Raw genomic sequence first — 13028 nt, 5'->3', positions numbered from 1 at the left:
CAAAGAAAAGCATGCTCTCCTGTGGGGTTTTAGCGGACGCTGGATGTCCTCATGCAAAGTGTAAGGATGTCCAGCATCATTTAGGGGACGCAAAGTCCGCTAAAGACCTGGAAGTGCCTCTAGTGGCTAGTAGACCGCCACTAGAGGTGGAGTTAACTCTGAAAGGTAATTATTGCAGTTTATCAAAAGCTGCTATCACAATTGCAGGGTTAAAGGACCACTATAGGCACTCAGACCACTTCAGCTCAATGAAGTGGTCTGGGTGCCAGGTCCCCCTACTTTTAACCCTGCAGCTGAAAACATAGCAGTTTCAGAGAAACTGCTATGTTTACACTGCAGGGTTAACCCAGCCTCTAGTGGCTGTCTTCCTGACAGCCACTAGAGACGCTTCCGCGATTTACACCAAGTAATTCACACTTATTTGTCGCTGGACGTCCTCACAGACCACCAGCGTCAAAAAAGATCCCCATAGGGAAGCATTGAGTAATGCTTTCCTATGGGTGTGAATGCACGTGCTCGCCTCTGGCCACGCATGCGCATTCGGCTCCACTCGGATGCTGACGTCGATGGAGGAGGAGAGGCCACCAGCGCCCAGGGAGCCTGGCGCTGGATTAAGGTAAGCAAATAAATGGTTAATTAACTATTTATTCGCCGTGGAAGGGGCCCTAGTCACCGTTTAGGTGACTAGGGCTCTATAGCGTTAGGAATACATATTTGTATTCCTAACGCTATAGTGTTCCTTTAAGGGAACAGGGGCACTGCACCCAGACCACTTTAATGAGCTGAAGTGGTCTGGGTACATATAGTGTCACTTTAAGTGTTATGCCAATAAAACAAAAAATTCAGACTGCAGCTTAAATATTTAAATCATAAAACAAATACATATGCGTACACATTTACAAATGCCCTCCCCCTCCCCCAAAAAAGAAAACAACTTACAAGTAATTCGTCCTCTTGATATTCAATAACGTTTCTACCATCTCTTTGCTTTTCCACAGCTGGATTCCTTACCACCTAAAATATGCAATCAAACAATTAATGATGCTCACAGATTGTTCAGCAAAAACTGACCATTTACTCACTGACAATTCGTTATCAACTATAATTTGCATTGAAATGTTTCAAATGGTCATAAACTTGCAAGATTTAGAGTCCGTGTTACCACTGTATAACAACATCTTTTCTTAAAAGATCTGCATTCATACTCGCAAATCCTGAGTTATTCACTAAAGTGAGAATTGTCATGAAGTCAAAGTGAAATTCAAATGTAAGACCAAAAGAGCTGAACTGGAAACAGTCAACTATGATTCCAATTCAGCTACTCTGGCCTTAAATTTGAATTTCACTTTGAACCTGCAGCAATTCTTAGTTTAGTGTCAGGATTACCCAGTGAGGTTTGTTTTTTAAGTGAATTTCAAATCTTAGGAACAAATTAAATTCACAACACGTTGAAATTCCTGACCTTGTGAATAACCCTGTCTCTGTGAGAGAAAACTCAGGAAGAAATACCAGCATCACAGATGGCGGAGTTGTAGCATCACCGGGGGACGCTATAGCAAGACTTGAACTTTGACATTTTATTGAAGTGGTTTCCAAAGTAGTTATAGTGTGCAGCTTACAGCTTACACAACTATGAAATGCAAAGGACTTGAAGCACCAGAGAACATGAGAGCTGGTTTAAGAATCACTGCTTTAAAGAATCAGATCAAGTGTGTACAGTATAGGGAAATCTCACCATGAACACAGAGACTATTGCATGATCTTTCATGTAAGGCCCCAGTCATTCCCTAGTCACGTTAATATCATACACGTAGATTTATCTGACCTTAAGCGGAAGTAGCCTAGTCTATTTTAAGAGGTCTCTGTTAAAAGTCTAATGGTGGAGCTATTGGAAGAAAAATTCTGTTGGATTTCACAGCAATTTCTCCATGTTTAAACGTTCCTATCCAATTGCTTCTAAACCTCAAGTGTACACGGATGGTATAATTCTTAAAACAATTACTTACCATAACCATCCAAAAACCTTCTTCGGGTTCGTGAAAGAACTGCCTGTTCTTCTGAGTGTGCAAAGACTTTGCTGGCTTTGTTGGGTTGAAGGTCCTTGAAAGAATATAAAGTAAGGGGAAACATTATGTAAGCTCAAAAGTGCACAGTGTAAGCTTAAAAGTAACCAATGGACGAGTTAGGCTACATTTACTACCTTGTAAACTGCACTATGGCTTCACACAAGCCAACATTTTTTATTTTGTCGTTCTTTTCTGCTTCATTTGGGTGATAGAAGAGGATCTTTTTTTCTTCCTTGTAAGGGGAAAAAGAAAATATGAACAACAGATTCACTTCTGTGATTAGAAACAGGATGTAAATAATGGAGAATGCAGCAAAGCAACCAGTTTACTACCATCTGCAAAACTATCCCACACATCCAGTCACATATGTAGAGTATGTAGCCAAGCATGCAGAATCACTACACCCACTATGCCTACAACCTACGTTCTCTAAAAATACAGTAAGTTACTATGGAATGACAGTCTAGAATGGCCATAAAGGTCAGCTAGGCTAAACGTCATGTAATCTGCATAGAAGACGACAAAATAACTGCAGCCTCCTTTATAAATGCAAGGCAGGAAAACAAAAGCCCACAAGCTAAAATGTTGCTTGATTCTATCCATTAAAGAAATACTATAGGGTCAGGAACACAAACGTATTCCTGACCCTATACTGTTAAAACCACCATCTAGCCCCCCCTGGTACCCCCTTGCCCCCCTATCTAGAGCAAAATCTTATTTCAGTCTGCAGCTGCTGGCTCTGCCCCTGATCTGCCTGCTTGGTGGACATCAACAAGAGTGTTCCTCTGAGCCAATAGCAATGCTTTCCCATTGGATTGGCTGATCATGTCAAGGAGGCAAATCAGGGGCAGAGCCAGCATAAGCCAAACACAGCCCTTGCCAATCAGCATCTCCTCATAGAGATTCACTGAATCAATGCATCTCTAAGAGGAAAGTTCAGTGTCTCCATGCAGAGGGTGGAGACACTGAATGGCAGTTCTGCACACTGTGCAGCACTGCCCCAGGAAGAACCTTGAGTAGCCATCTGAGGAGTGGCCTACTCACCTGAACAAATACAATAAGCTGTAGTTGTTCTGTAGACTATAGTGTCCGTTTAAGTCTGCCATGTGCCCAGTCCTTTCTGATTTATTTTTACTTCAGTCTGGTTGGCTCTGGACAGGATGCTCAAACTGGTTGATTTTTTTAACGTGTGCCTACCCTATTTATTTTCTACTTTGCAGTATAAATGCTGAATTTTGACAATATATATGTCATGATATTATGCAATTTGCCTAATCCCACAATATGAAGGGTTTTGTTTGCAAGCATGAGAATTATTAACACTTACTATTAATAATCTTATTAATATCATGCATTTACATACATACACACATATATATATATATTTATATTAAGGGAATAAATAAACTGAAACAATCCTATGAGGTATGAGGACACTCCTAGCAAGCTTACGATCAGTATACAATTGCTATCTTTTTAATCAGTCTGTTTAACTGCTGGGGATAAAGAAAATACATCCTAATGGATACTAAGACAAATCTGAACACTTTTGTAATAAAGAAAATGATAGGTTTTTGTCATTTTGCTGCCAAGACTTGTCTACTACAAGAAATGTTGTCACGTGTACATTTAATATTTTGTCACATGAATTCAACAAATGCCTCAGTGTTTCCAATTAACCATATTAAATTAAATAAGAATCAGCATACTGTACTCACTCAAACAGCCTTAATAGGCAAATAGAACAGCAAGAATGATATTTGAGTGGCCGGAGTCCATATAAAAACACTAGATTAAGTAGCCTTACATTTCCAGAGTATGTAAACATGAGCCCCTGACAAAATGGACATTACTGTACAGACAAGAAGAGAACAAGACAAGGCAGCCATTTTGTGTTTATATGGCACGGTCACTGTTAACATCTTGATATTGAGGACAAATAGACTACAACAAAACCGGTTCTCCTCAGTTTTATATTTCACTGAACACCTTTTAGATGTATTACTTATTAAAGTTAAATATATGAGATTAATTAACTAGGAAGGTCAATTTAGCTTTAAAAAGGAAAGTCCTGGAGTATGGATGCTATCTTCTGGATGGTACTCACTCTAATGACCTGCAAAGGATGAAAGCCTAAGTGCTTGGGAATTAATCATACTATTTCAGGTTCAAGGATGTAAAATGGACACTTACTTCTCCTTCTCTTGGACCAAACTTTGGATTATAGATGAAAAAATTTGTTAGAGAAGGAGCATATTGCTTCTCCTGCGCCGCGTGGGCCATCCTAAAAAGAAGACAAGGAAGATTAACTGCAAGGGTTATATGCATCAGAAAAAAAAAAAAAACCTGCAAAGAGTAAGTATTAGACTTGTGCTAATTATTTGCTTTGGATGGTTTGTCTGAATCAAATTCATTTTAATCCACAACCAGACAAATCAGTTGTCCAGGATTTACCTGTGGAGTCTTATTTATTGAATAGCACAGACAGTAATTCAGTTGGGTGTGGATTAAAATAAATTTGATACAGAATGAATTGTCCAATACTATTTTTCTGCACAAGTCTACTAAATGACACTGATGTCTAGTAACACCCCAAGTGACAGTCGCTGAGATGGCCACTAGAGGTGCGTCCTCTAGTGGTCAGTGCTGTGTTCAGCGTCTCCATGCTCTGAATTCAATGCATCTCAATGGGTAGACGTTAATTGGCACAGAGCAAAGTTTTGCTGCGCAAGCGCAATAGCTTTCCAATGGGGGAAAAAATGATGATCTCAGCCACTGAGGCGGGACCAGCTGTGGAGGTCGAGAAAAGGTAAATAAAATCAACTTTTCAGAGCGATCTAATGGGAGCTGGCGTCCTAAACAGCCACATAGGCATTATAGTGTACCTTTAAATTTATTGCACAGTTTATTTAAATTATCTTTATCTCCTGCTTTGGTAATAGCCCACAACAGACTTCCATGTGAATAAAGTTCAAGTAACTCTTTAGGATGGACACAAATACCCAACTTCTGGGGAAAAAAAAAGAAAAAAAAAACCTTAGAATTGGTGGTATATGTTCGTTCCACTGTAATTGAATGATTTCTCTTTTAAGTGCAGCCATACATATTATATATTGTTTTAAAAAGGACAGATAAGGCTTTCTTTTAATATCTTATATGCACACCTAACACAGCATTAAGTATTAATAAAACAAATGGGAGGGAAGGAAGGGTAACAAAACAAAACATTTTGTATAAGTGTAGAACTAAAGAAAAATAACGCAATTTTTTTACATACCAGTCCTGATTGCTATATGTTTTGGTAGTTAACAATAACGCTATGCCAACCCTACACTTACACCAACTAAGCGTACACATAGCCTAACCCTACATTATTCCTTATAATAAAACAGTATAAACCACAACCCTACACTAACACTAAATCTAGGTTAACCTGATGTCATCAGTGGGATCCCCAGCTCACACAGTCAAGAGTGATTTGGAATTGCTGCAGCTCTGGCATGCTGTCCCTGCCGATCACACAATTGGTAGGAGGCATGCAGCGGACCCTATTAGAGTCTTTCCATACACTTGGGGTCTTTAAAATTCCCATAGGAAAGCATTGAGTCAATTACGTTCTATGGGGAAGGTCTAATGCGTTCAGTGCTCGCCACACATGCGCATTAGGCTATCCCCATCAGCGCTAGAATCAGGTAAGTGTAAAAATGTTTTTACAGTTTATACACGGGGGTGGGGGGACGTCATGGAACCTACAAGGTTACTAAAGCAGGAGATTTAAAGTAAACACACATAGTGCTATAAAATCTAACTGAAAATTAAACTATTTTCTTCATGTGGGCTATGTGAGTCACAGTCAGGAGAGGTGCATAAACAGAAACTAAAATGATTTAACTCCTAACTAACAGAACATTTAGCAGTGAGAGTGCAGGGAAGTGACCTATACTCTAAAATGCTTCATTAAGCTAAATTGTTTTGGTGCTTCCTTTTAATTTAATTGAAGAATGGGTGGCTAAATGTATTTATTACTGAAGAATGAAACACCAAGGTAATGCCCTAAACACATTTTAAGTGACTTATAAAATAAAGGTGATATTCAGTGAAATGAGAATTAAATCACTAAATTACGCCCAAAACCTGTCCCTAATTGGACACAATTAATTGGTGGAGAGCTTCAGCCCATGTATTTCATGCAAACAGTCGAATTGACATCACTAATGCAGATGTTAGGGACTTCCCCATTAGTAATCTGGGTATGAGGTCTGATTGCCAGGTCCCTCAGGTTTTAACCCTTCACATGTAAACATAGCAGTTTCAGAGAAGCTGCTATGTTTACATAGCAGGGTTAATCCAACCTCTCGTGGCTGTCGTCCTGACAGCCGCTTGAGGCGCTTCTGCGATGCTGGATGCGATTTAAACATCTAGAGTGCAGAGCATCCATAGGACAGCATTGAGAAATGCTTTCCTATGGACTGTTTGAATGCGTGCACGGCACTTGCCGCGCATGCGCATTCCGCTCCACTCAGGAGCTGACATCGGCGGGGGAGGAGAGGTCACCAGCACCGAGGGAGCCCGGCACTAGATTAAGGTAAGTAACTGAAGGGGGTTTAACCCCTTCAACGCAAAGGCAAGGGGGCCCTGAGGGTGGGGGCACCCTTAGGGCACTATAGTATCAGGAAAACGGGTTTGTTTTTTGATCATTTAAGTGGCAAACCATTTGAAAACTGCTTAACTACTCACAGTGGAACAAAGTCAGGGCATTCCTGGCACTAGCAGTCTGCAGTGGTTATGGTGCCAAGACTGCCTTTTAACCCCTTAAGGACCAAACTTCTGGAATAAAAGGGAATCATGACGTGTCTCACACGTCATGTGTCCTTAAGGGGTTAAAGGGCACCTGTCTTGCCCCAAACAAGTTGCTCATTAGATTTAGTTTTGCTAGCAAATGTACAGATTAGGAGAACAACCCATGTAAAAATAAGTTTTGCTCCCAGCTGTCAGAGGGAAAGCAGAATAGACCTCCCACAAGGAGGTTCCCCTACTCACTTCCCATAGCAACTGGTTGCTATGGAAACTCCCTAGCTGTCGCTAGTATAGGAATGGAGTGAAGTCACTGTCCGACGCTGGCAACGAAGCCAGCGTTCCAACGTCACTGCCGAGATTTGCCCTGCATGGGAATATGTCTCAAGCAGGGCAAATCAAAGAAGACTTGGGAGCAGAGGACAGTTCGGAGGTGGGGGTTACACAAAGAGTGGCGCTGGAACAGAGGAAAATGGAGTAAATCTTTATATTTTACATTGAATACACTATGTATCTTTACTCAATGTGTATGGGAGCACGTTTTTCTCAGAACAGATTCACTTTAAAATTCATAATGAATGCATATAAAGCAGGTGAGATATGTTTAGATAAACCGAAGTTAATAACATGAATGCTCTCCATCTACAATCTTAAAGGACCACTATAGTGCCCTGAGGGTGCCCCCACCCTCAGGGTCCCCGTCCCGCAGGGCTCTAAGGGGTGGAAGGGGTTAAACTTTCCTCTTTCTCCAGCGCCGGGCGGGGAGCTCTCCTCCTCCTCGGCTGAATGCCAGGGTGCCAGGTCCTTCTAGGGTTAACCCATTTTTTCATAAACATAGCAGTTTCAGAGAAACTGCTATGTTTGTGAATGGGTTAAGCCTTCCCCTATTTCCTCTTGTGGCTGTCTCATTGACAGCCGCTAGAGGCGCTTGCGTGATTCTCACTGTGAAAATCACAGTGAGAGCACGCAAGCGTCCATAGGAAAGCATTATGAATGCTTTCCTATGTGACCGGCTGAATGCGCGCGCAGCTCTTGCCGCGCGTGCGCATTCAGCCGACGGGGAGGAGAAGAGGAGGATCGGAGGAGGAGAGCTCCCCGACCACCGCTGGAAAAAGGTACGTTTTAAACACTTTCCCCTTTCCAGAGCTGGGCGGGAGGGGGTCCCTGAGGGTGGAGGCACCCTCAGGGCACTCTAGTGCCAGGAAAACGAGTATGTTTTCCTGGCACTAGAGTGGTCCTTTAAGGAAGAGAAGAAAAAAAAAAAAAAACATGACCAGACACCTGGTACACTAACTCACTAACAACCATAGACCACAAGCCGAGGGAACAAGAGGGCTGAAGTGGCCTCTGCTAAAACAATCACATATACCAGAGATAACCATGTAATCCCTGCCAGACACTGTCAAACGTGCCAAAGATACCAAACGATCCATGTCGCACAGATATTGCAGGACTTGTACTAGGAGACTTTGTGCTGCTTATTGTAAAGGTGCAAAGTACCATAAATCTACTGTACAAACTAATGTATGAACTGTAACTGTGTGACCCAAATGACGTACAGCCAATGTGAACTAGCTCTTGAAAAAGAATAAAAACTGTCAAATTGTAAAAAAAAAATTGGGTTGACTCTTAACAGTAGAGCCGCTCCAGGAGATTCATGGCACCTTTATCACTACAGCTCGCCGTAGTGGTTATGGTACTTATAATTTTCCTTTAACTGGAGATCGACAGACAATGAAGTATGGGGCTGGCAAACTGGGTGAAAATCCTTGTAAACCCTAGTAAGGGATAGCTCAAACATGGCGGCCAATTAGTGGGAGTTAGGGGTTACTGGGAAAATACAGGGGGTGCGCCAAACAGACAAATTTGAGGCTCCAGAGGAGACAAAAGGTGCATAGGTTTTTGAAGTGACACACTATGGTAAGTAGCCGGGCACATGGGGGGAGGCAATACAGGCACACATTAGAGAGACTAAGTGTAGATTGTAATCTCACGGGCAGGGCCTTCTACTTTTTGTATCGGTCTGTTTATATCATATCATCTTTTTGTATTGTCCCAAATGTACAGCGCTGCGGAATACGTTGGCGCCTTATAAATGCCAGTAATAAATATAAGTATATATATATATATATGTAAATAACTGACTCCCAGCACTTGATAGTTTGTGAGTGTGTTGACTTTCTAGCCCTATTAATGCCCTAACAGCACACGCACACACACACACACACACACACACACCTGTATCATCTGGACTGCAAGGACAACATACATGTGCAGTGCTGGGAGTTGTGTTACTGGGCTGGCTGGGGGTTATAGGAGTGCCAGGGGGCGGGGGGATGTTACCATCACCGGCTGGGAGATTTACCATTCATTATATATAGACAGCATACATGTGCAGTGCTGGCACTCCAGTAGCTGGGAGTTGTGTTACTGGGCTGGCTGAGGGTTATAGGAGTGCCAGAGGGGGGGGTTACCATGACTGGCTGGGAGATTTACTATTCATTATTATAGATTAATTGGCCTATAGTACTGTACACAGAGAGAGGAGGCGCTGAGCACGCACTCAGCACAGCCTCACTCACACTCACCTGAATCCCCAGCACTTTAAATCCTATCACACATTTTCATAACACGCAGGGACAACCAGGAAGGCGTCTGCAAGTGCGACACAGATGGAGGGGGAATCCATCGTGAAGCATTGCCGAAAAGAACTTGGAAACCGCAGGCGTGACGTCAGAACCCCCCTGCCTTCGCGAATGGTTAAAGCCGGGAAAAAAAAAAGAAGTCGTCATTTGAAAAGGACGCTTGTAATAGGCTAGGGGGGGGAGACGGTGATATCGAGTTCTAGTTTACTGTACTGCAATAAAGACTTGTTTTATATCATTCCCCCTCCCAACAGTCACGGAATGGTACGAACCCCGGGATTCCGGAATCGTTTTCTATTGGCTGTCCTGTATAACCGGCTATATGTTGCTGTACAGAGGACTGATCCTTCCAGTTAGCTCTGGGAGCTGGAGGTGGTGGTACACTGGGTGCACAGTGATTACACGTTAACCATTAAAGCAAAGCCCTCTTACACCTACCATTGCACATAACCTGAATAATGGCCGTGAATTTAAATAGTAAAATGTGAAATATAGTCGGGAATTTCTAATAAAATGTATCCATCTCAGCTATAATCACAGTCTGGTTATTTTAGCCCTGAAGGATACAATTATAAGTCCAGTGCTCTATAATTTGGCACGACAACCACATTTTAGGATCCAGTTTTGCCATACTGGTTTGGTATTGTTCTCTGGTGTCCTTCATTTTAGGATTGCAGGGAAAGGTCACCCCCCCAGCACAACTGTGAGCGCATTATTAGACGCTATGCAGAGAGCCGTTCAGGCATACTTTCTTCATGGTTGCCGTACTTGGGGCCCGCCAGAGCGCTGTCTGGCAGCGATGCCCCTTTTGTGGCCAGGCCTGCTCCTTTCCCCCCATTTTGGGGTTGTTTGGTGTCCCTCATTTGAGGATACCAGAGACTAAGTACACAAGAGCAGCACAAGCCCATTGCGCGCAAAAGGTATTCAGGGCATTGAGCCCATGAGCAGAGCTCTTTATCACTCTCCATATGTACATTTCAACAAATCCTGAACAGCAGGACTAGAGCCCATATTTGGGATGCTCCTACCAAGCCAATTGGGAGATATACAAAGACATATCTAATGTTTTCACATGCATATACCTAATTTTACATTCTCTTGCTCACACACATGCATTCGTTAATGTCTACACACTACTTGTTTTTCACATGTAATAGACTGACACACATTCTAACACACAATATAATATCACACTGCCTGGCCAAAAAAAGTTGCAACCAAAAAAAAAGAGAAGGTCACACACTCTAATATTTCATTGTACCGCCTTTAGCTTTGATTACGGCACGCATTTGCTGTGGCATTGTTTCGATAAGCTTCTGCAATCTCACAAGATTTATTTCCGTCCAGTGTTGCATTAAATTTTCACTAACATCTTGTATTGATGATGGGAGAGTCGGACCACTGCGCAAATTCTTCCCCAGCACATCCCAAAGATTCTCAATGGGGTCAAAGTCTGGACTCTGTGGTGGCCAATCCAAGTGTGAAAATGATGTCTCATGCTCCCTGATCCACTCTTTCTCAATTTCAGCCCGGTGAATCCTGGCATTGTCATCTTGGAATATGCCCGCGCCATTGTAGTGGATTATTTTATGCAAACCAATAAGTTTGAATGACTATCTGTTCCTGTCCAAATTAGAAATAATAAAGTTGCGTGCACGCAGAAGTAAATTCACACTGAGACACGAGGTTCAGGTTAATGAAAGAACTTCAGGAAATTTAATGGCATCTGTTAAAAAGTGGGTGCGCAGACCCTTATAAAGGCATAATTTCATCACTAATGAAATTCAAGATAACAACAAGTAAACATTATTAATTGGTTTAGGTGTTAAGTGCTTAGTTAAATGCCCTCCCTACTGGGTGTACCATCTTGTGTCATTACTGTCGTCATGAACTTCTCCTCAGGATTCCAGCACCATCTTGTTAGCACGAGGAGTTCACTCGATGGGAGGGGGGCTTTGGCAGCCATTTTGAGTAGTTGGCACGTTAGTCTCAAGGTTAGTTTCTCAAGGCTTTTAGTAACTTCACATTTTATTAAGACTAGCTGCTACAATGTTTCACTCAACAGGAACCTAACATTTCCGCTGACACACAATTTCTATGAACAAAGCATTCTTGTAAGACTTAAACTATGGGGCCTACGGCAGAAATTTAAGGGTAGAAATTTAAAGGGGCCTAATCATTCTACAACAGTCCCCCCTTAAAATGTTAATTACTAAAAGATAAAACTTTATTTGTTAATATCGGAAGACTTGTTAGCCCAAAGACACAGAAACCCTGTGGCCGCTAGCTTGGTGTTAGTGCAAAGTGCAAGTCTATCCCTTCTCTGACCCTAACAGGCTGCAGCTCATCCGTCAGTACGGCTCTCGAACACTTCACTCCATGGGTATCCCGCAGTGGCTTGTCCACCACATCTCCACACAGTAGGCTAACCCATACAGACGGAAGCTGTCCCTGCGCTGTCCCTTCCTAGAATTTCTGCACTTCATCGGCATAAGGGAGAGTTTGTAGCGGAATACAGGGCGATGTGAGATCTTGATCACCAATCTCCAGATGAGCAAAGGTTGGTGTTGTTTGGTCTACAGTCTTCTGTAGGAATTTTCTGAGGCATGGGAGGACACAACAAACGAGAAGAGCGAGAATGAAAAACAAAATTAGTAGAGCCATACCAATATGGACTAAAGCTTTCTGCCAACCAGTCATCCAACCAAACCATCTTTCCCAGGGATCTGTCACCCCAGAATTCCTTTTCAACTCTTCTGAGAGTTTATTCAATTTTTCGATGGCCAGGGTGACCTTACCATTAGGACCTGTGTTTTCTGGAATGTAAGTGCAACAAGTCATGGTGTCGGGTAGTATTTTACATACACCCCCTTTTTCGGCTAAAATCATGTCTAAGGCCAGTCTATTCTGGAAGGTCATTTGGGATGTGGCCTGTAATTGTTCGGCCAGGCCCTGGAGGGCATCCCTGGTGTAGTTAACAAAGCGCTGTTGGTTGTAATAGATATAATTGATCCAATTAAGGTTTTTGTTGGCAGTGACTATAGTGAACAGTGATTCGAACCCTACTGCAACTTCATCTCTAGCTTTAAATTCATTAGGTACCCCCCTAGGCACCCCAATGGCATCTATGTAAATGTGTGGGTCAAAACTGCCCTTTACTGGGGTTTCACGCTTGACTCTGGCTGGTGTATGTGGAGGACCGGGTGTGTCAGAATGATTATCAGAAATAATATGAATGGGCATGATGACTTTAGCTAGGGCACATTCACCCCACCATTCAATCTCTAGCTTGGACCTTATCAGTAAATCCCCACATAACCAGTAAATATCCCCTAGTGACCTGGTATGATGCTGTAGCAGGTGCTTAGGAACAGTTCTGTAGGTGGCACAATAACCTTTGGAAAAGTTACCCACAAATTTACCAGTTCTGTCATAGTTAGTATAACAGGTGTAATTACCTTGTAAATCGTAACTCAATCTGGGGGTTTGACATTTCCAACTAAGAGAGGGTATTCTGCTGTCC

At 42.4% G+C, this 13028-nt stretch overlaps 1 protein-coding gene across 1 annotated transcript in view; it reads right to left on the bottom strand.

The window, feature by feature from the left end:
* Positions 1 to 9552, bottom strand: part of CCZ1 (CCZ1 homolog, vacuolar protein trafficking and biogenesis associated) — a 31510-nt gene extending 21958 nt beyond the window's left edge. Inside the window, exons 1-5 of the mRNA XM_063428867.1 lie at positions 9449 to 9552; positions 4260 to 4350; positions 2201 to 2298; positions 2007 to 2100; positions 940 to 1014 (exon numbers count right to left, since the gene is read on the bottom strand). Of these exons, the coding sequence (XP_063284937.1) occupies positions 940 to 1014; positions 2007 to 2100; positions 2201 to 2298; positions 4260 to 4349 (357 nt within the window). The 5' untranslated portion in view covers position 4350; positions 9449 to 9552. The remainder of the gene's footprint in view (positions 1 to 939; positions 1015 to 2006; positions 2101 to 2200; positions 2299 to 4259; positions 4351 to 9448) is intronic.
* Between the last annotated feature and the right edge of the window lie 3476 nt (positions 9553 to 13028).

The sequence above is a fragment of the Pelobates fuscus genome, chromosome 8 (genome assembly GCF_036172605.1).
Source record: "Pelobates fuscus isolate aPelFus1 chromosome 8, aPelFus1.pri, whole genome shotgun sequence".
Taxonomy (NCBI): Eukaryota; Metazoa; Chordata; class Amphibia; order Anura; family Pelobatidae; genus Pelobates; species Pelobates fuscus.
This window is presented reverse-complemented; position numbering and strand designations above follow the sequence as displayed.